The 23,082-nt window shown below is 35.0% G+C and overlaps 1 protein-coding gene across 6 annotated transcripts in view; it reads left to right on the forward strand.

Moving 5' to 3' along the window:
* The first annotated feature begins 561 nt into the window (after window positions 1–561).
* SLF2 (SMC5-SMC6 complex localization factor 2) overlaps window positions 562–23,082 on the forward strand; it is a 40,987-nt gene continuing 18,466 nt past the window's right edge. Inside the window, exons 1-11 of one of the 6 annotated variants that reach the window (XM_036898681.2) lie at window positions 570–1,336; window positions 3,894–3,937; window positions 4,423–5,159; window positions 6,268–6,325; window positions 10,321–11,291; window positions 12,287–12,357; window positions 14,907–15,029; window positions 15,408–15,575; window positions 16,550–16,652; window positions 20,390–20,465; window positions 21,255–21,396. In XM_036898681.2, the coding sequence (XP_036754576.1) occupies window positions 1,197–1,336; window positions 3,894–3,937; window positions 4,423–5,159; window positions 6,268–6,325; window positions 10,321–11,291; window positions 12,287–12,357; window positions 14,907–15,029; window positions 15,408–15,575; window positions 16,550–16,652; window positions 20,390–20,465; window positions 21,255–21,396 (2,633 nt within the window). In that variant the 5' untranslated portion in view covers window positions 570–1,196. Of the gene's footprint in view, window positions 1,337–3,893; window positions 3,938–4,422; window positions 5,160–6,267; window positions 6,326–10,317; window positions 11,292–11,635; window positions 11,809–12,286; window positions 12,358–14,906; window positions 15,030–15,407; window positions 15,576–16,549; window positions 16,653–20,389; window positions 20,466–21,254; window positions 21,397–23,082 lie in introns of those variants that run through there. The other 5 variants (XM_036898680.2, XM_057506220.1, XM_057506221.1 and 2 more) reach the window with 5 other exon arrangements.

The following is a 23,082-nucleotide window of genomic DNA, read 5'->3' on the forward strand; positions in this document are numbered from 1 at the left end:
CTTTCTTGCATCACTACTACTTAGTGTGCAGTATATATATGCTTTTTGGGTGAATGATAGACCTATATGCTCACTATTTACCTTCTACCCTCCACTTTGCCACCTTCTTGGCCACTTATTCTTCATTCTTTCTCTTGGGAGCTAATTGGGAAAGAAAGGAGGTGAACTTGAGGTCAATCAGACATGCTTAGCTACCAAAGCAGTTAAGTCTCAGTCCAGTAAGCATTAAAGAGCTGTCTAAATTCTTTTGTGTCATTCAAGATTTTGTTCCATCCAACTGATTGAACAGGCCTGCCAATTAAAGCTTGGACATTCATGAGACTGATACTTTGGTTAATAGGTATAACAGTATCTGACCTGTCTGGATTTTGTAGTAAGTGTGAGTCTGTCCAAAAGAACCAAGGAAAGGGAACACTCATTTGCACAGTACTTATTACACTGCTTATCTCTTTTATGGTTTACAATTACCCAGAAAAGTAGAATACCCAGTTTATAGATGTGGAAACTGAGGCTCAGAGATACTCTCTCTGACCAGTCTCTCAGTTTGTAAGACTCCCGAAGGAATGGTGACAACATTTGGGCACTTTAGCCTAAGACGTTTAAAAAAAAGCCGTAAATTAACAGCTGGGGATTTCAGAGGCACAATTGTGACACAGGAAGCCCAACTGTTGACCATCCTCACTCAAGGCAGAGCTGCTGGGCTCGGGTTAGCTTTTGCAAATCTTGCTCCTCGCCCTTCACTAGGAGGGTGTCGGCAGCTGCCGCAGCCCCTGCGGCGACCAGCACTTTCTTGCCCCCGCGCGCGGACGGAGGCCGAGGCTGCGAGGACAACGCTGCCACCCTCTAACAACCACCCCGCGCACGTGACGGGGAGGTGTGCAGTTTTCCTTCCCCTCCCCCTTCCCGAAACCCTGCTTTCTCCTGAAAGGCAGAGGCTTTCTATTGCGCCGCTACTGGAATGACTGCAGTGTTAGCCAATCAACGCGACCCTTCAAGTAATTCCCGCCCCCTGCTGGTCCTCAGGTTCCTTCCCGCTCACACAGGAGTCACTTCCGAAGAGAGAACCGCCATGAAGAGGGAAGGGGGTGCCGCCCAACTGTGCTCCGACAGCCTTCCTGAGTCCCAGCAGCAAGACGGCAACCACGCATCCAACTTCTCCAGCCACAGCTCATGCCGCCGTCGCCAGCGGCGCCGACATGACAAGGCGCTGCATGCCCGCTAGGCCAGGTTTCCCCTCATCCCCAGCCCCGGGGTCGTCGCCCCCGCGCTGCCATCTGAGACCCGGTAGTACCGCCCCTGCTGCAGCGGGAAAAAGAACAAAGAGTCCTGGGGACAGGTACCGTGCAGAGGGCTTGAGAAGGGGCCGGGTCGTGGGGGCAAGGGTATGAGGGAAGACTGCGGACGCCCGCTCTTCTACTTCCCGCCATCCTCAGCGAGCTGAGGCCTCTGTTCCGGGGCTTGGCAAACCCCCGCCCCGCATCCGCGCTGGGGCTTCTGGGAGGTCGAGTTTCCTTTTCTGTAGTTGGGACGCAGCTCGCACTCTAGTGACCAGAGCTTGGATGGCTAGGGAGAACCCGCGGTAGGAAGAACGTGCATTTTGTCCTTTACGATAGCCAGACCCGGGGCCCTAACTACATAATGCATATGTAGGTGGTTTTCTATACATGGTCAGTTCTACAGATCCTAATGGTTTAATGCTATAAACCTTTTCTAAATAGTAGGTGAAATTATGTCTAAAAGTGATGAGGAAAACCCTTCCACGAGTTTATAGTCCGGCACACATAAGTAAATGAAAATGCAGATTTGAAACGTGGTATGTTTCCTCCTTCAGTGACTTTACACCTCTCCAAGAGGCCGGTTTTTTGTAAAGATTTTGTGGGAACTATGTAATGAGATGGGGAGTTTCACCAAATGACATCCTCTGACAATAAAACACGTTTAAATTCTCTACGCACTTGGTACTGTCTTTTTTATTTTAGGTTTAAAAGTTTGTAACATAAGTTTAACAGTACATTTATGTCCTCATATTGTGGTACAGGCTCACAATCCCTTATCTTACATTCTGAAAACCAGAAATATATGAAAACCAAAGGTTTTCAATAAGTTTGGCAGCACATCTTACTTGGCAGCCAAACCTGACTAGAACTAACAGAAGGTTATAATATGGTTTTTATCCCATTAAGTGTGAGTATTCTTAAGTCTTGCCGGAGAAATACTGTGTTTGCTTACAGGGTGCAGTTTCAGACTCCACTGGAGGCTTTATATAATGCATCCAAGTTACCCCCTTTTCCAAATCCAGTAACTTCAGAATTCTAAAACACATTTGGCCCAAAAGTTTCAGATAAGGTTTTGTGAGCTGTTGTAATTTTTTATATAGTTATAAATAAGTTAATGGACATTTCTGTGCATATGTACATAGGAAACTATTCCTTCTTGAAAGTTACATTCATGGTTATTTTACAGACTTGTATGTTTTACTCAAAATCATTTTTCTCTCATGTATTAATCAGAAGGCCTGGGTTCTGTTATTTTAGGAGAAGCAGTAATAATGTTAGTAATTACCTTCTCTCTCCTCAACCAATAACTGAAGGGCTTCATCCTTCTCCCCCTGGCAGATTCTCTAGCATTTCTTTCTTTACTTTCTCGTGAAGTTAATTTGCCTGATATAATTTATTTTATGAAAGCAAATGCATAGATTGTTCCTTAACCTGTTACTCATTTGTTTCATAACCACTTAGCTTTTCTACCAGTATGTCAACATTGTGGACTCTGTAAACATTAAAGGTGGGCTTTAGCTTTCTAATGTGACTAGTAAAGAGTACAAGATACAGAAGAAGCTTGAACTTCAAAGGAATTGGATTGTTCAGGTTTTCTCTGAGCATTCCAACTTCATAGTGGAGAAATAAGTGTTTAGGAAGTAGTGGTTTATTGCTTCTCTTGCAGTAAAATGAATAATTTTAGCAAAATTTTCCATAAAGTTAACTTTGTGCTCTACATATAACAATATCCTCCTTGGTACAGCTGACAATTTTAAATACATGAACAAGTCAGAGAACAAATTCTGGTAATACAGTCCTGTTCTACTTTGTGTCCACCATAGGATACACAAATCCTTAAAAATTAAAACAATTTGGTTTTTGTTACTCTTGTTAACTTTATTCCTTTTGTCTGTTTTGTTTGTGTTTTTCCCAGGCAATGCATTACTTTTGTAAATATCTTAGATAAAAATTAAGCTTTTGAAACAACTACTTATTTTCTTGTGAAGACTCATTCCAATTTCTGATGTTACTTAGATTAACATCTTACTGTAGTGTATAAAGAGGATAGTGTTAACTTAGTACTTGATCCTTTCTACTTTTTCCCTAGCACACTCTTTAACTGCCTCCCCAGATTAGCTAAATCAGCCGTATTACCATTATACCATGCCATTATGCTTGTTATGAGTCTGTGCAAGTTTGACTCCGTTTTTAAGATCTTTGTGCATTCAGCAAATATTTGTTGAGCATTATTTTGTACCAGTCAATCACTGGAGATACAAAGGAATAGAATCCCCTCAAGATCTTTTATTCTACCATGTAGCAGTGAGCTCTTCAGTCCTAGGAAACACTCTACCAGTTACCTGGGTTCACACTCCAATCTTACCATTTTAGCACTATAGATGATGTAAATCTCAGTTGTGCTTTTATAAATATACAGGAAGTGGTGAATTATATTTGTAATTTTTTATTACCAGCTTAGCAAAGCATTTATTGCCATTAACAGAACTTGATTAAACCAGATAGTGAAGTCCAGCCTATGTTCTGTAAATCTACTAGTATTCTCCATTTAAACTGAACTATTGAGATTTTAACTTTTGCTTATGTGATACCATATTAGTATGCTTTTATTTTCAGGAAGCAGTCAATTATAGATTTCTTCAAACCAGCTTCAAAACAAGGTATGTATTAATGTATTTTTTGCAGGATCTTTCAGGGAGGGAGATAGATACAATTTTAAAAATCTAAACTCTTAGTAATTAGATTAAACAGTGTTGAGGTTGAAAATGTAAAGATGTGTATTTTACAAAGAAAAATAAGTTCTAAACATCGTTAAATATTTTGCTGATATGCTTTCTTACATTTAAAATATTCCAGTCAATAATGTTCATAATGCATACTATTTTGATTATCTAATACAGTAACATTTCATAAATACAGCCATATGGAGCTTACTTGATAAAGTAAAAGGGAGCTTTATGAAAGTAAGGCTTTTAACAAAACGTCTTAATTTCTCACCCTCCAGTAAAATGTGTATTATCTATTGATTTAGAAATTTTTGTGGTGGCTTAGTATTTTAAATACTAATTTAAATAAGTATACAAAATGTAATAATTGTCTTATTTTAATAACTTGCAATATGTGTGTGTTTTAATTGGCCGTTTAGACAGACTTATGTTGGATTCTCCACAAAAATCAAACATCAAATATGGAGGAAGTGGATTGTCCATCACTGGGACAGAGCACTTTGAAAGGAAACCATCCTCACAAAAAAAATCTAAACCCAAAAGGGTGCCATCAGAAAAGAACACTATTCTAGAGGCTTTCATGAAAGGTGTCAAAGAGCATCATAAAGATTGTGGTGTACATGAATCACGTCGGCCTTGTGTGTCGCTAGCCACCAAATATCCAAAGGCTGTTGCAAAAGTCTGTGATTCTCCTTCATATTGTTTGTCAAAACCAATGAAGGCACTAAAGAAGAATCATCAATCTCCAGAAAGAAGGAAATCATTTTTCACCCATGAAAATAGCAAGGAGAAGAATGATAGAGATCAAGGCAAGATCAGTGCAGATTCCAAAAAGCAGGCCACAGTGACAGAGACTGACATCTTCAAGAACAGCTCCAGAAGTCTTAGCAGCAGGAGCAGCCTATCCAGGCACCATCCAGGAGAAAGTCCACTGGGAGCTAAGTTCCGGTCGTCCCTAGCTTCTTACCGCAGAGAAAGAGAACTAAAGAAGTTAAGAAGGGAGCAAATGGAGCAGAGGATCAACTCAGAAAATTCTTTATCAGAAGCAAGCAATCTTCCCTTAAAATCCTCTAGTATAGAAAGACAATATAAACCAAGGCAGGAACAAAGTAAACAAAATGATGTTACACCTGGGAAGAGTAATCTTTCAAACCTGGTATGAGCAATAATTACTGAATTAGCTTGGCTATTGCTTTATCATATTTAGAGTATTAAATATAAAAATATTAATTGTTAACATTGGTATCATTTGTTAAGGAAATACTGATACATAGTTTGAGTAGAAGCTTGTTTCAGGAGGTTTCCTCCAACTCTGGAACTTGGTTAACAGTGTTTCTTGCCCTTAATTTTTTCAGATGAGGAACAAACATCTTTCTTAATCAGGAAAGTAGACATTTTTTTAAAGCAAATAGAGACATTTAAAAATTAGCCTGTGCTGAAGGGAGATACTTGAGGAATGGAGAGAGTCACTAGTTTAGATGATATGTAAATCTTATGATTGAGTATTGGGGAGGGGGGGTTCTTAGAAACTTAGAAAATGACAATGACTTAGAAATTGTCCAAATGCATCTCACCCTCATCAGATTTCTCTTAATAGACCGAAATCAGATTAGCATGAAAGCTGTCCCTCTCCCCTGGAAGGTGAAGTTGTTAAGTACATCTGTTTCAAAGAGCTTCTGTACATAGCGAATAAAGGAAGATCAGCTATAAGAAAGTTCTATGTTGATAGGTGTTAAGAGATTTTAAAATGAGGTAAACCAAAAATAAACCAAACTATGCCATTCTGGGAGTGAATAGAGATTTTCGCCTTGTTTATTGCCAGAAAATATATTTACAAACTCTAGCATTCCTTTGCAAGTTGAGTTTGGTGCCTTTACAGTGAGATTTGCTAATGATCAATAGAGGTTGGTAGCATTTGGTCCATTTTTATAGGATTTCAGTGTTTGGTGATGCATCAGTACTTAAACAGAAGTATTGAAGTAAGTTGTATTCATCTGATTGGAAAATATTAGGCTTACTGTTTTTCTTTTCAAAATAGTACAGTGCCCTAATATCTCTTAAGTTTGTATTATGAAAGCTGACTTATGACATTTCTACATTTTTATGATACAAATGGCCATTTTTATAAAACTTAAAATTTAAAATAATTGAAATATAGGTGACTGCTTTATTCAGTCTAGAAATCTATTTAAATGTTATGAAGAAAAGTTCACGTTCTTTACTGCTCACAACTCCTAATTAATTTTTTCTCATTTTGCTAATAGGAAAATGGACATCTCTCAAGAAAAAGATCCTGTTCTGATTCGTGGGAACCTGCTTCAGGTAAAATCAAAATAAATGAATTTTTAAGTAAATTTGCATCTTAATAGCACTTACTTTAAGCAAATTTGTTTAAGTATGCACTTTCCTTCTTCAAGGTAAATTAAGTATCTCAGATTAGTTAAGAATTTGGTAAAATTATATTCAAAAGGAATAGTCCTTGGATTGTCTTGACTCTTCTGCATTCTTCAAGAGTTCTTAACAATTGAAGTGTTGTATTGGTGTCCCGTGTTCTTCTGAATCTTGGCTACATTAAGAACCTATATCTTGCAATTGTAGACTCTCTGAGGTCTTGGTATTATAGATGCTTTGTTGTAAGATTGAAACTGTTCTGATCCAAAGACAGTGTTCCTAATATTTCAAATACAAAGATCCCTTTTTAATACCAAATTTCAAGGGCACATACATGATACTAGTTTGTACTTTCAGTATCTATTTGTTGAGATAATACATAACAGCTGCTGTTAACTCAGTAATTCTTAATGTATCTTTATCTTTTTTTTTTAACCAGAAAATAGAACAGTATAAAATTCAAACAGTGTAGAAATTTATAACACCAAAAATGAAAAGAAGTCCCCCAGAAATAACTGCTAATTGTCAGGTGTATCAGATTTTGTTTTTTTTCTGCTGTGGACTTTGCAAATTTCCACACTCAGTAAGATACAGTGGACTTAGTGATACTAGCCAATATTTATTCAGCATTTACTATATGCAATGCTCTGTTCTATGTGTTTATGTAATTCATTTGATCCACACATACTTATAAGGTGGTTACTTTCGGAGACAAGAAAACAATAAGAGACAGATAGTTCTAATTCTTCTTCAGGTTTCATGTAAAACTATTTTTTATATATTCTAGAAGTGCATTGCGTTTTGACCAAGTGATTTCAAGTGTTAAAATCAGTCTTCAACCACAGCTGAAACTATAGTTTACCATCATAGAAGGAACTCATGAAGTATCATAGAAGGATACAGGAGTACATTTGAAGTTTCATGTGTGTTCTAAACTTATTTTTAAAAATTAATGTACTTTGTACAAAAATTTGTATGTGTTCTATAAATTTATTTAATTTGTACTGTATTTTTTATTTTAGTGGTAAAATTTTAGTGAATTTTGACATTACAGTAAAAGAACAGTAATTACTCAGCCATGAGATTGCTTCTACACTCGCTGTATTAGACATTTGTAATACTAAATAAATGATCACTTTATGCTGCAGTGAATAGAACAAAATATTTTTAGGCTAGCTCTGGCAGTGTAGGAGGCTGCTGGTTGTGGTGTTGCCAGCAGGCTCTTCAGCTTTTTCTCTGATAATTACTAAGAAAAAAATTTTACTTAGTTCATGGGTTTGTGTATTTCATCAGTGGTGAATGAAGTAGTTTCATTTATACAGTCCCACATACTGAAGTGTCTGAACATTGCTTGAAAAAGATCCTTTCTACGTATTTTCAGAAACAGACTAAAGATGGTTGCCCTCACTTTTTTATTGCTAATATTTTTGCATGTTATTTCATAATCCTCACTAATAATTACAGTATTGTATTTTTAATAAACATACACTTAAACTTCAGTTGACTGTTACCAGAATTTAAAGGACCTAAGGGAATTTTTCACCCTAGGTAACATGAAGAATGCTTATCTTTAATAGTGAATAAATGTTAATAATCCAAATGTTATATCTTGTTCATATTACTGCTATCACACTTATCAATTGTGATGTTGATGTACATAATCACATATTCATTAATTACATGTAAGTTTGGGGATTTTAGAAAGATTGGTAGACTAGGCATTTGGCTCTTTGGTTTTCAGAGCCCTGGCCTTTGGCTGAATCCGAGGTCCAACTTAATATTTCCCTGGTTTATTCCATAATTTATTAGTGACCAATCCCCTATCAGTAAACATTTAGGTTCTTCCTTTTTTCTTTTTACAAACTCAATCCCTGTCCTGAGTATTTTATGTACTATATATATATATACTGCATGTATTTATTTTATAAAATATACTTCTATATTTTATATACATTAATAGATGCTTGAAATGCCATAAGACAGTCTACAGGTAGTACAAAGGTTTCAAAAAGAATCATGAAAGTTTTTTTTTTTTTTGGTGTTTTTATATTATTTATGGCATATGTATATACTTTACATAAAACATGAATACAGTCAAGTATCAGTGATTAAGTGAAACTCAAGGAATCATGAAAGTTTTGCAGTTAATCTACTGCCCTATAGAGATTGCAAAAGGGGAAGCTATCTGCAGTACCTCACCCTCTAATTCTTAATGTTAAAAGCTCTTAATCCGATTTTTCCTGAATTTTGTCTACAGTTTTTCTGTCCTCCTAGGTAAGTCTAATTTCTGAACAAAGCAGGAAATTTTCCTCATTATTAGGTATATATAAATTGTCTAACATCTCTAGGAAAATGGAACAATACTCAAACTGGCAGCTCTGTGGCTATCTTTTCTGTAACCCCCAAACCTAATATAGTCTGCATAAGTCTCCAAATCTTCTCTTTTTCTTAGTTATTTGATATCTCATCTTGTACTATATAAGGGACCCCTGTCCTTTCCCCAGACAAACATTTAACCCTAGAATGATTTCTTCAAGTAATAGGAGATAACTGTAGAATAGAGATAGAGGCATTTATTTATTGATTGTTCACTTTTATAAATTGAATTTCCCAGCTTATGTATTGATCAAGCTATCCAAATAATTGCTTAAATCTTTAGAGATTTTGTTTTTGTTTTTTAAATTAAAATGTTGAGTATTTTGGGATATCCATTTGCAGAAAGAAACTTGATTTACGGAAGTTTGAGGAAACTGATTATATAAATAACTGATGATAAAAATTTTTGATGAGTAATGAATTTTAAGAGTGAATTAATGAAACACATTATTAAACAGAAAATTTCAAAAACTGGTTAACTCAAATATACATTATTCAAGTGCTTCCGGTTGGAGCTCCTAACACACAGACAACTTGTATTAGTTTCCCAGGCCAGCCATAACAAAGCACCAAAACCTAGGTGGCTTAAAAACAACAGCAATTTACTAGCTCTTGGTTCTGGAAGCTAGAAATCCAAAATTAAGGTTATCAGCAAGGCCATGTTCTCTCTAATAGCTTGAGGGGAGAATCCTTACTTGCCTCTTCTAGTTTCTGGTGTTTGCCTACAATCCTTGTCAGCCCTTGACTTGTAGATACATCACTCCCGTCATGTAGCATTTCCTCCCTTTGTGTCTTCACACCATCTTCCCTCTACATGTTCATCTGCTTGTCCAAATTTCACTTTCTTATAAGGACACCAGTTATATTGGATTAGGATCCACCCTGATGACCTCATTTTAACTTGATTACCCTGTAAAAACACTATTTCTAACTAAGGTCACATTCTGAGGTTCTGGGAGTTAGGACGTCACCATATCATTTTGGGAGCCACAGTACAACTGTTAGCACAGCTGAAGACTAGAGGGATACATGGTAAAGAATGAACAAATACTAGGCAGAAAGATGGGTGAATTTTTTATAACAGAAATTGAAATCTATCTGCCTTCAATTATCATATACATGTTTTAGACATGTAAATTAAGATGTAGAAGTATTACATTTCTGGAACCGGGTAGTTTTTGGTTTAAGAAAGAGTGTGTGCACTCTGAGGGAAAGTGCCTTCGGAATCTTCCTTGATATAAATATGCACTTTTCATGTTTTGGAGAGTGACACCTTTAATTCTGTTTATGTAGTAAACTTTAAAGAGCTTTGGAATGAAAATGAGCATTTGTCATTGGCTTTAAATTTGGATACCAGTATTTATCAGTGTTATGTAGTATTGGTAGTATTAACTCTTTTTCCTCATTCCATTATGTGCTGAATAATCTCAGCCTAACATTGTAGAATTTAAGCATTTTGTTATGGTGTTCTAAATTCTTGTTGAATAAACTTTATTTACTAAGGTGGAAAAGTATACTTTTTACTAATCTGGAAAATTAAATTTTAGCAGGGTCTAAGCAGAGTAAATTCCCTGACAAAAGAAAAAGGAATTCCGTGGATTCAGATCTGAAAAGCACAAGAGAATCTATAATACCAAAAGCAAAAGAGTCCTCCCTTGAGAAGCATTCTGACGTACCACATCAGAGAGAGAAATTTATAAAACATATTGCACTGAAGACACCTGGCGGTGTATTGCGCTTGGAAGACATATCCAAGGAACCGAATGAAGAAGCTGATTGCTCCTCTGCAGGCTTGGCACCTTCAAATTCTGGCCACCATTCTTCCAGGAATAGTGACCAAATCCATGTGGCAAGTACCAAAGAGACTAAGATGCAGAAACCCCATTTATCTTTCCCTCAGGAAAAGTCTGCAGTTAAAAAAGCTAGTAACCTTCAGAAAAATAAAACCGCTAGTCCTGTGGCATCAAAGGAGACAAAACTTGTACCTTTACTTTCCCATGCTCCAAGTGCTGATTCCTCTTGGGTACCATTAAATGCTAAAAATTGCACTCTTCCAGTTCCTAAAAAAGATAAAGAGCGTTCCTCATCTAAAGAATGTTCTGGGCATTCTACAGAGTCCTCCAAACACAAAGAACATAAAACAAAGACCGATAAGGCTGATTCTAATGTATCTTCAGGGAAAATTTCTGGGGGATCTTTGCATTCAGAAAATGGCACTTCTACAAAGTCTCCCCCAGCTGCTTTGGAAGTTGTGCCATGTATCCCAAGCCCTCCAGCACCTTCAGATAAAGAGAGTTCAGGAAATTCCAATGCAGGTAGCAATGCACTGAAAAGAAAACTAAGGGGTGATTTTGATAGTGATGAAGAAAGTTTAGGTTACAACCTAGAAAGTGATGAGGAAGAGGAAACATTTAAATCACTGGAAGAAATAATGGCTTTGAACTTCAATCAGACTCCAGCAACTACAGGAAAGCCTCCTACTCTTACCAAGGGGCTTAGATCTCAGTCATCAGACTATACAGTAAGTAATTCTATGACATTTATCTTTACTTTAAGAGGGAAAAATGGATTGATTAGCGAAAGGGGGGATAAATTGTTAGAAGTGAATTTAAAATTCAGTATTTGTTATGACTCATAATTGGGCTGAAACTAGTAAAGTTCTTGTATGATTAATGGGTTTCTCATATCTTTAGTTTTATTACTGTAAATCAGTGGTCTCCAAACTTTTTGATCACACACACTTCTCTATTAGTAAAAAATTTTTGAGCATGTACCCCAATATATTTGTATAACTTAATAGATTATAGACATGTACCACTATAATACTGTATACTTTCTAAAGCATATGCAAAAAAAATTTTTAAGGAAGAAGAATGAAGTATTTTCCTGTAGAAGTTATATAGAAGTTACTATAGACTAAGTTCTACTGGAGTTTCTATAGAAGTTCCATATAAATAGAAGTTCTATTATTTTCTTCCTGCACCCCAATGGATCACCTTGCACACCCCCTGCTTTGGAGACCACTGCTGTAAATGAAGGTAGAGTGTAGAAATGTTGTTAATTGTGGTGTGCAGTTTTATTTATAAAGTGCTTCATTCTATCTTGGGAATAAGCTGAATTAAATTTTAATATGTCTGTAAAATTTGGTGGGGAAGGTGTTAATGTTCCGTGGTAACACCTAAGAATCAGTAGTTCGATTCCACTAAAATAGAATTTAAAAATAAAGACAGGGTAGCCATGGAGGCTTTGGGTGTTTGCATTCAATCCTAAGGCTAGCAGGGTTTTCTAAGTAGTGCTTTTCTTAATAGATGGTAAAATCAAATTGCCTGCAGTGCAAAATAGTAGATTTAAAGCATGATGGTGAAAATTCTCTTTTAAGAAAGGTATCCTCCTGGCCCAGGTTATTGAAATAGAAAATATTGTTTAGTACTCTGAGTAACTTGGAACTTAAAACTTAATATCCCATTTCTACTAAGATATGTTATAAAGTATTCCTAAATTATCTTCTTGTTTTAGGAACATTTTCATAGTGGAACTTATACCAATACTTTAGAGCGTCTAGTCAAAGAGATGGAAGACACACAAAGGTTAGTCAGTGCCATGACTCCTTTAATAAATGTAGCATACTGCTTGTTTGTGTAGCTCTGACTTTTAGTTTACCTTAAAAAATCACGAGAAGTCAGTGTGCATTTTGTGCTAATACAGTTATAACAGTTTTGTTGTCAACTGTGTTAAAAACAATGTGTTCTTGTTCATAGGCTGGGTCAGAAAATCCAGGTATACTGCACTAATTAAATAATATAATAATATAAATTCCTTTCTGCTCACCACAACTGATAGCTGGAATTCTTGATCAAAAGCATGGGTAGAAATTTTTTTTTATTTTTGATGGTGGTGATAATATAACAAAATATACCATTTTAATAATTTTTAAATGTACAGTTGACTGGCATTAAGTACATTGACATTTTGCTACCATCACTACCATCCCTCTCTAGAACTTTTTTTCATCTTCCCTAACTGAAATTCCATACCTATAGCCCCCTGTTCTTTGTTTCCCCCAGCCTTCAGCAGTTACATTCTACTTTCCATCTCTATAAAATTGACTGCTCTAGATATTTATATTGATGGGATCATTTTTGCCCTTGTATGATTGGGTTATTTCACTTAGTAGAATGTCTTAGCAGGTTTGTCCATGTTGTAGCATGTGTCTGAATTTTCTTCCTTTTTAAGGCTGAATAATAATTTCATTGTATGCATATGCCAATTTTGTTTATCCATTCATCTGTCAATGGACATTTGAGTTGCTTCTACATTTTGGCTGTTGTAAATATTGCTGCTATGAACATGGGTGTATAAATATCTCTTCAGTTCTTTCTGTTCTTTTGATTATATACCCAGAAGCAGAATTGCTAGATCATGTGGTAAATCTATGCATAATTTTTTGAGGAACTGCCATACTGTTTTCCATAGTTGCTGCACCATTTTACATTCCCACCAGCAGTGCAAAAGGGTTCTACTTGTTCCACATCCTCACCAACTCTTGATATTTCCTGATGTTCTGCCAATAACTATCCTAATGAATATGAAGTGGCATCTCATTATGGTTTTAATCTGCATTTCCCTAGTGACTAATGATGTTGAGCAACTTTTCACATCCTTATTGGCTATTTGTATAGCTTTTTGGGAGGAAAGTCTAATTCAGTTCCTTTGCCCACTTTTTAATCAGGTTGTTTGGGGTTTTTGTTGTTCTCACAGGGACAATTTTTTTTAAGTGGTTTGCCCGCCTAGTCCAGGTTTTGAAACCAGCATAACCAGACATGGCATTTCTATATCAAGTTACTCTATTGAGGAAGAAGTTTAGAATTATGACTAACATTCCCCCTACACACATAAAATTTTGAGGATCATAATGGCCCTAATGAAATTCATATGACTAGTTGCAAACTGGTTTTGCTAATGAGAGGAAAAAAATGTATTCCTTATTAGTTCACGAAATATCCTTGAAATGTGTCCAGAGAATGTCATTGAAAACATCTAGTTGAAGTTGTTACATATGTGTCTCAAAGATAAACAAATAACTAACCATAGGAATCACAGACAGTTAGGTCAGAAGTGTTCCGCTTTCTGAATTTAGTTAAAGAAATTGTCTCTATTGAAAAGTTCTTTAAATGTTTCATAAATTCCTGTGACTTGTGATGTCAAATCTGAAGTTGCTTATTTAAAGTTGAACATTGCAGACCAAAGGCTAGCTTGATCTGATGATTGACTCTTTCCTGTGGTGATAGAGCAGTACATCTGCTGGTCATTTACTGTTGTATTGTACTCATTTACTATGGGGATGGAGCTGGGAATAAAAACCTTAGTGAAAATAACCTAACCTTGGTGAGCAATTTAAGCAAGGACCTCAAGACTATACTCTCTGGCTTTGAATCCCAGCTCCTTCATTGTGAACTTAAGCAAGTTACCTTTTCTAACATTTGTTTTCTTGTGTATAAAATTTGTGATAATAAACTACCACATTGGGTTGTTGGGAGGGTTAAAAGAGTTAACACTGTCCCTGGTACAGTGCCTGACACATGCTAAATGCTCAGTGTTAAGTGTGGTGATATGAGGATGACAATGATAAGGACTGCTGCTGCTAGAAAGCCTAGTTAACATTTCTCAGGTTGTTGGTCTACTAGAAGTCAAATGAGCATTAAAGATTAGAGGGAATAATCAAATTAATGATGTTTACTCTTTGCCAATGTTCCTTCCCCTTTCTCTAAATGATATAGACATTATTCTTGGAATCCTAGCTATAAAGAAATATTCAAGTCTTTTATGCAATGGAACGCTATTCTAATACCATACCAGTAGAACCAGTAGAATGGGTAAAAGCCTCAGACCTAAAATAAGTTTTCTGTGTTTAAATGAAAATAGTATATTAATGCTAGTATAGTAATACAATATAATGACCCTGTATTGTACATCATGGTATATTTGGGAGACAGGAGTTGACCTATAGTGTAACAAGTGTCATATATTTAACAAGGTACTTAATAGGAGTTTTCCTTGGTGCTGCTTTTAAACATAAATTAAATATTCTTTTATTTTTAGGATAAACCATTTACTATAACATTCTTTCAAATCTTAGGCTAGATGAACTGCAGAAGCAACTACAAGAAGACATAAGGCAGGGCCGAGGCATTAAGTCCCCAATCAGAACTGGAGATCAAGACAGTACAGATGATGAGGCTGGCCTTTTAGAAGAGCACAGGTAAACAGCATTTTTCCCTACTAAGTTTATACATTTTTAAATTTTGTTTTTACAAAATAAATAGGCCATGGTGGTTATTTACTTGGTGAATGATCTATGATAGGGTTCCTAATCCATCTGATGCATTTGAAAAGCAAATGTTAAGGCCAGTTTACAAGTTTTGTCTTGTCTTCTGGTTATTGTTCTTTTCACACAGACTCATTTAGTGGCTTTGGACTATTAGCAAAAACGTGGGAAGAACAAAAATAAATAAATACATAACAGTACTAATCTGAGGTTAACACTGGTCCTAAGAAAAGTTTTCTTTATACTCAACCTTTAAATACAAAACCACATGTAGTAATTATTTGGTATTCAGTAACTTTTTTTTTTCCCCAGGGAATTTCTAAAGAAATTTGCAATTACAACTGATGCAATTCCTGATCATCATCCAGGTGAAGAAATATTTAATTTCCTCAATTCCGGAAAAATTTTTAATCAGTATACCTTGGATTTAAGAGACTCTGGTTTTATTGGACAAAGTGCTGTAGAAAAGCTTATTCTTAAGTAAGTAGAAAAATAGACATTTTACTTTTTCCTATGTAAAAATTGCTCTAAAAATTGCTGACTGATGTAATCTTCCAAAAGGGTAATTTCTATTATGATCTATCCAGTTTCCTAATCCTCTTATTTATTACTATTCCTCTTTATGTTTTATATTTAATTGCAGGAAGCAGTGTAATATAGTTGATTGGCACATCACATGTCTATTAGGATTAAGATCAGTATATAATAACAGCAACTGAAAATAACAGGCTGTAATAAGAAGTCTATTTCTTACATGAAACAAGTTCAGAGGTAGAAAGTTCAAGACTGGTATTACAGTCTTCTCCACCATCCTTAGCACCTGGCTGCTTCAGGTGCTACTGTAATGCCAGCCTTTTCATTCAAATTCCCAGAAATCCCACACTTTACTATTTAGGGTTAGTTGGGTAGAGCTTAGTCAACTTTGCCACACCTAGCTACAAGGAAGGCTGGGAAGTAATTTTTATTTCAGGCGGTCAGGGTGTCCAGTTAAAAATCAGGAGTTCAGTTACCAAGAGGAAAGGCAAGAATAGATGTTGGGGTGGGCAACTAGCAGTCTCTACCACAATGCCCATACTGGTCTGATTTCTCTCAGTGCGTAGTATATCAGATCCAGAGAGATCCCATAAATTCTGGAGATGATTTTATGGAAGTACAAACCCAAACTGGCAAAAGTAGATGATGTCCTGCAATTTGATAGGCTCCTTCTCAACACTGCCAGCTAATACAGATTTGTCCACTGGATAAATCTGGAGCCATGCTAACAGATTACATCAGCTTTAGGCCATCAGTTGAGTTTCTTTTATGAGTAACTCATCTATATTGGGGTAGAGTCCACCTCCATGCACTGAGGATGGTTTGCTTGCTCATTTCCCTGATAAATGTCAGATGTAGTAGTAGTAGAAGTTTCTTGCCATAAAGGTAATAGTCATGTTGATTTCACTTTAATTTTTCAGATCTGGAAAAACAGATCAGATTTTTTTGACCACACAAGGCTTCCTTACCTCTGCTTATCACTATGTCCAGTGTCCTGTACCTGTGTTAAAGTGGCTATTTCGGGTAAGAGAAATACTTGGGGAGCAGAAGTTGCCTCCTAATACTTCCCAATCAAAAACAAATGCTTAAAATACAATCTTATTTGTACATTACTAGAGAGAAACTTATTCTAGCATACCAAACTCCTGATTTCAGTTGGTTAGGAGGCAAAGAACGTTAAAAAAAATTATAAAGGAAATGCTAATGCATAGTGTACAGGATAGTAATGTTAGTTGTGCCTGGCACATTTCATCACACTGGTCAGTCACTGTTACAGTTAATTGTAGAAAAGGTCTTCTAATGCTTACATACTGATATGTTCTATTTTGTTTTACCTTTTTTCCTCCCATTTTTGTGATGTACCTGCATACATTTTTAGGATTTGACTATATACTAATATTTTCCCATTCTTTTTTTTTAATGAAAATCCAACTGAATGTTTCTATTCCCCATTCAAGTTTAACTGTTAGATTTATTTAAATAATTCTCTTAGTTTTTGTATTATCTACATGGTAACTATATAAATATCATTGGTATCAAATAATTATAACTATTATATGGGAAATGAGAAGTGGGGAAAAACATAAGAGTTTCCACTGAGGGCTTTAAGATAGCATTTCAGAGAATCTCATATTTAGTAAGAACTAGATATTCTAGTATAGTCCTTCATTTTCTTTTTTTCCATAAAGCTGGCATTTCTGAGTGCTGACTACACTAGCAATTAGAGAAAACAGCAGTGAAAAAATCAATTTTTCTGAGCTCATGAAACCCACATTCTAGTATAGAGGAGACAAGACAGGAAACGTATTTGTGTATGTACATTTATAGATAAGTTAAAAGATAAGTGCTATGAAGAAATAGTAGGCTAAGGACCAGAGTAGGAAAGTAAGTTTGCATATTTATATATCACACACACACACACACACACTAAAGTTAATGAAGGCCTTACTGGTAAGGTGAGGTCTGAGTAAAGATCAGAAGAAAGTAATCTTGGGATGAAAGTGATCAAAGAATGAGCCTTGCCACCATATGGGAGAAGAACATTCTAGGCAGAGAGTATAATAGGTAGGGTAGATTATGGGGCAGGAGCATTTGCTTCCAGTGGTTTGGAGCTCAATAACTGGACCCCAGTAAAAAAAAAAAAAAAAAATTTAATAGTCCTAATTAATCAAAATTTGCCTCCCTATGGTTTTTATATAGTGGTATTCATTGTCTTTTCTGTGGCTTCCCAGAATATGTCTCATCTGCCTAACAACTGTTCTTGACCCTCATCTTTTCCCACACTAAACATGCTCTAGTCACTAAATTTGCAGTCCCTTTACTGATCATCTTTCAGTATGACCTTTAGCTTGTCAGTGTCACTTCTAAAGTGGTTCCCCCACTCCTCAAAACTGGATGTATGCTCCAGATAAGATCTTACCTACCAGCAGTTTCCAGCAGAACTCTCACTCATCTACCCCGCCCACATATTTCTATTTATTACAATTAAAAACTTCATTTGCTATCATTCCAGGGCTTCATTATTCTCTAGTTATGTAATACATCTTTTCTTAAACTTACAAGTAAGACTTTACATTTATCTGTGTTATTTTTCATCTTGTTGATGTGGGTCCATCAGCTTTTAAAGCCCTAATGATGACATAGAAACCTATCTTCATGTAAGCATTTTTTATACTCTTCATATTTATTAGCCAAACTAAAATCATTCATTGAACACTATAAAATAATCTCATTTCTCCTTTCCAATTCCAACTCTGTTTTTCATGATGGAGAAACTCACCAAATTATAAGCATTTTTAGAAAGTATGTCAAAATTTAATGCTGTAGTCCTAATATTTTGTAAATTTAACTGTTAAAATGTAATTGAAGTGTTTACATCTTCCTGATTTTATCTAAATGTAGTAGACCAACAACCTGATAATGTTAACTAGGCTTTCTAGCAGCAGTAATCATTATCAAAACACCTAACACTTACTGAACACTTAGTACATACATGACAGGCACTGGACCAGGGGCTTTATGTGTTAACTCTTCTAACCCTCACAACAACCCAATGTGGTAGTTTATTATTGCAAACTTCATACAGGAGGAAACAGACATTAGAAAAGCTCACAATGTGAGGAGCTGGGATTCAAAGCTAGAGAGCCTAGTTTTGAAGTCCTTGCTTAAATTGCTCTCCAAGGTTAGGTTATTTTCACTACAGTTCTTATTTTTGGCTCCACTCCACAATAAATGACCAGTAGATGTACTCTTCTATCACTACAGGAAAGAGTCGGTCATCAGATAAAACTAGCACCTCTGCCTTTGGTCTGCACATTGTTGTTTTTTTAAATTTTTTCAAAGAGAAGTCACATCTGATTGTGAAAAGTTTAAGTAAAATGGAGAAGAGTAAAAACAGAAGGCTGAATCCCAATTCCCAGGGGCTGTTAAATTTTAGTATTTTCTAGATTGTTCTCTGTGTGTACATAGATTGCTGTGTAACAATGTAAACAGAATTGTGCTGTTTTATAACTTCATTTCAGATAACAAATTGAATATTTTCTTCATATAGATGTCATGCTTTTTAATGCCTTTATAATATTTCTCTGAAATCCTGTACAATGATTTATTTAACCCAGTCTCAGTTGATAGACATAGATCATTATACACACTTTTTTACACACTTATATAAGTTATCTCAGAGTACTGTTATCCCACCTGAGAATCCATCAACCCCCTCAAATAGATTGTTATCTAAAACTTACCCAGTGTCCAACATGCCTTTGAGTAGTGCTGCCCCCTAGTGTCAGAACATAACACATAGCAAAGACATTTTTCACTTAGGTAGATTTTGAAATCCATATGCCTGATTGAAACCCCTTATATTTTAGATTTAAATTTATCATAATCATAATCCATGGCTCCAAAGCAAAAGAGAAAGAGAAATGCAGTTTCTTCTATAAAACTGTTTAAAATTACTTTGAATATACTATATAGTTCTTCTAATGTTTTTGAATTTGATATTTTCCTCCTAAAAAATTGTTTGGTATAATTATATTAATTATATGCCTCTGAATATAAATTTTTATGTAAAAAGGCTATATTGTATAAGGACAGCAACTTTGCATAAATATCACCAAATTACTTAAAAATATTTACCAAATTACATTTACACTGGGCATACTGTCTCTTTCATAGTACTTTTGTGAACACTGGGTATTACTGATATTCTTAACCTTTACCAGTCTTGAAGTCTTGTCCTTTTTCTTTGTATTACTTTGATTACTAGTAATTACTGTTGAACATCTTTTAAAAAGTATATTGATGTATTAATTTGCATATTTGTAGTTTGTCAAATATTTTTACTCGTATGTGGTTTGATTTGTGTCTTTGATGTAATCAACCTAGCAGCCTTTTCCTTTACTGTTTTGGAATTTCGTGGTATGATCTAGAAGGCATTTTTTGGTAGTTTCAAATGTTATATTTATCTAACTATGAATGAAAGTTATAAAAACAAGCAGCATGTTAGAATGGAAAGAGCCCTGACTTTGGAATCGGACCTAGATTTAAATTCCAACTCCTCGTGTATTATGTTGGGTGTTTTAATCTGAGTCTGTAATGTAAAGTTTGCTTATATGTATAATATATGACTACTTCCTAAGGTTATTTTAAGTATTGAATGAAGTACACATAAAACACCTTTATATGTGCCTAGCAAATAGTAAATGCTCATATGTTTTCTTTCTTCTCTCTTTAAACTGTCATTTATCTACTTTTGACAGATGATGTCAGTCCATACAGACTATATTGTGTCCATGCAGATTTTAAGTACACTGATGGAAATAACAATTAGAAATGGTGAGTATATAAGTTTACTGTGATTAACAGTGTGAAATATTGGTTGCTATGAACATGATTTATTTCATATTGCTAAACATTAGATATTTGGAAATATAGAATAAAAAATAGTTTTGTGATGTAAAGTTTTTAATAATGAAATAAAACTCTAATGAAAAATGGGTGTTTTTCTAGTTGCCTTGAGAAAAAGAGTATAAGATCTTGTGAGTGGAAGCCCTTAATATTTACCGACTTATGGATTACTGTGATAGATAAGTGGAAATACTTGTAAATTCCTTTATTTTTTTAGTCAGTTAACTTTACTTAACTTTTTGGTGAACAGCAGTATTGTACTGGTTATACACTGAGGAGATTGAAAGTATCCAATGAAAAAGTGTGATAGTTGCTTTCTCACCTTTGAGATCCCTTACAATGAAACAAGCATTGTGATTTAACCTATTTCAGTTGTTTTGAGGATTGGGACTCTTCTATATAGGCACTGAAGATGGTAGAATCTTCCCAGGTTAGCAATAACATTGGTATTTCCAGTCTTTTCAAAATTCTCTTGAGGTAACACCCTTTTTTCCTTGGCTCATAGATATTTTGCTCATAAATGTCATTCACTTATATTTGAAAATCTATAATTCCTGTATAATCATTCTAAATAACTATATTGTTAGCATATCATTACCAGCTGTCATTTCTATAAAATCATTGTAATAATCCATGTTAGATATGCAGAGTATCACCTTGCAACTATGGGTTTATGAACCCAGGATTTAAGATAAAATATTTTCTTCTGTTAACTAGATACCTTCAGTGATTCACCAGTTTGGCCCTGGACCCCATCATTGTCTGATATAGCAGCTGTGTTTCTCAATATGGGAATTGATTTTAAATCTTTGTTTCCTCTGGAGAATCTTCAGCCAGACTTTAATGAAGACAATCTAGTGTAAGTTTTCTTTTTAAAATTAACTCCAAAAACATTCTTTTAAATAATTTATAACAACAATTGATATTCGTTCCATAAGTTCAGTATCCATTCTTGATTTTTTTTAAATCTCTCGAAGTTGAAATGGATCTTGAATTAGATATATTCTTAAACATCTGTCTTAAATCTAAAAGTTATCCTGTTTAACAGGAAAAAATAGAAACATTAAAAAATTTTAAAATAGTATAAGACTGCTCATTGTTATTTAATGCTGTTTTGGAGGTAGTGGCCAAACCAATTAGATAAGAGAAAAAAATAAGAAATAGCAAAAATAATGGGAATTGAGTTGGTGAAAGATTTGTTATTCACAGAAGAAGTGATTTAATGTATACATAGAAGCCTAAGAGTCAACTGAAAAACTCTGACAAACAAGAGAATTTGGTACGGAGGATACCAGGGAACAACATTAATAAAGAGAAATTAGTAATTTTCAGATATATGAACTATATCAGGTTAAAAGATAACAGCAGAAGAAAAGACTTCATTTACAATACTAAGAAAAATATATGAAATACTTAGACATAAACTTAAATGGAAGTGCGTGTGTATGTAAACAGTACTAAGGGACAAAAAAGTAGACCTAAATACTTGAAGGGCGTACCATGCTTTCAGAGAAGAAAATTCAACACCATAAATATATTCAAGCTAAGGTACACTATAAGTTTAATGAGATCCTAATAAGAAATTCCAATTGGATTGTGTGTGTGTGTGTTGGGGAGGAGAGAACTATATAAGTGATTCTAAAGTCATAAGGAAAAATTAATATCCAGGAAGGTTTTGGGAAGGAAGAGTTAGGAGGGAGGACTGGCTTCAACAGATAATAGTATGGAATAGGTCCAGGGATACAAAGCTCCATGAGTGGAACAAAATAAGTCCAAAATAGGATCAAATACGTATAGGTAATTAGTAAATGCTAAAGGTAATTATTCCAAAAAATGAGGAAAGAGTGGGCTATTCGGTATCTGTTGTTATCCAGTATTTGGAAAACTGGGTAGCCATTTGGAAAACAAATTTCATCCATACCTCAAACTGATTGATAGATCAAAGATTTAAAAAATGTATACAATGAAAACTATAAAAGTAACAGAAGAAACTAGCAGATTTTTGTTTATAATCCCAGAAGAGGGAAAAATGGTTTTATGTATGAAATGATACTCTAAAAGACATCAAAGGGAAGATTAACTATTTGACCACATTTTTTTTTAAGAACTCCATGACAGTGATAACTAAACAAAATCAAAAGAAAAACCTCAAAATGGAGCAGGGGGGTGGAATATATATATATAGAGAGAGAGAGCGTGTGTTCTGGTCACATACAAAGGCTTGATCTCAAATTAATAAGAAAGAGATCAATAACCTATTAGAAAAATGGATAAAGGAAATGAATAGACTGACCAGAAGAGGAAATAAGAACAGTTTCTTTTTTAATTAATTAATTAATTAATTTTACATGAAGAACATTATGTTTACTAGGCTCTCCCCTACCCCAAGTACCCCCTGCAAACCCCATTACAGTCACTGTCCATCAGTATAGTAAGATGTTGTGGAATCATTACTTGTCTTCTCTGTGTTGTACAGCCCTCCCCTTCCCCCCCCACATTATACATGCTAATCATAATACCCCCTTTCTTCTTCCTCTCCCTTATC

This window comes from Manis pentadactyla, chromosome 8 (assembly GCF_030020395.1).
Source record: "Manis pentadactyla isolate mManPen7 chromosome 8, mManPen7.hap1, whole genome shotgun sequence".
Taxonomy (NCBI): domain Eukaryota; kingdom Metazoa; phylum Chordata; class Mammalia; order Pholidota; family Manidae; genus Manis; species Manis pentadactyla.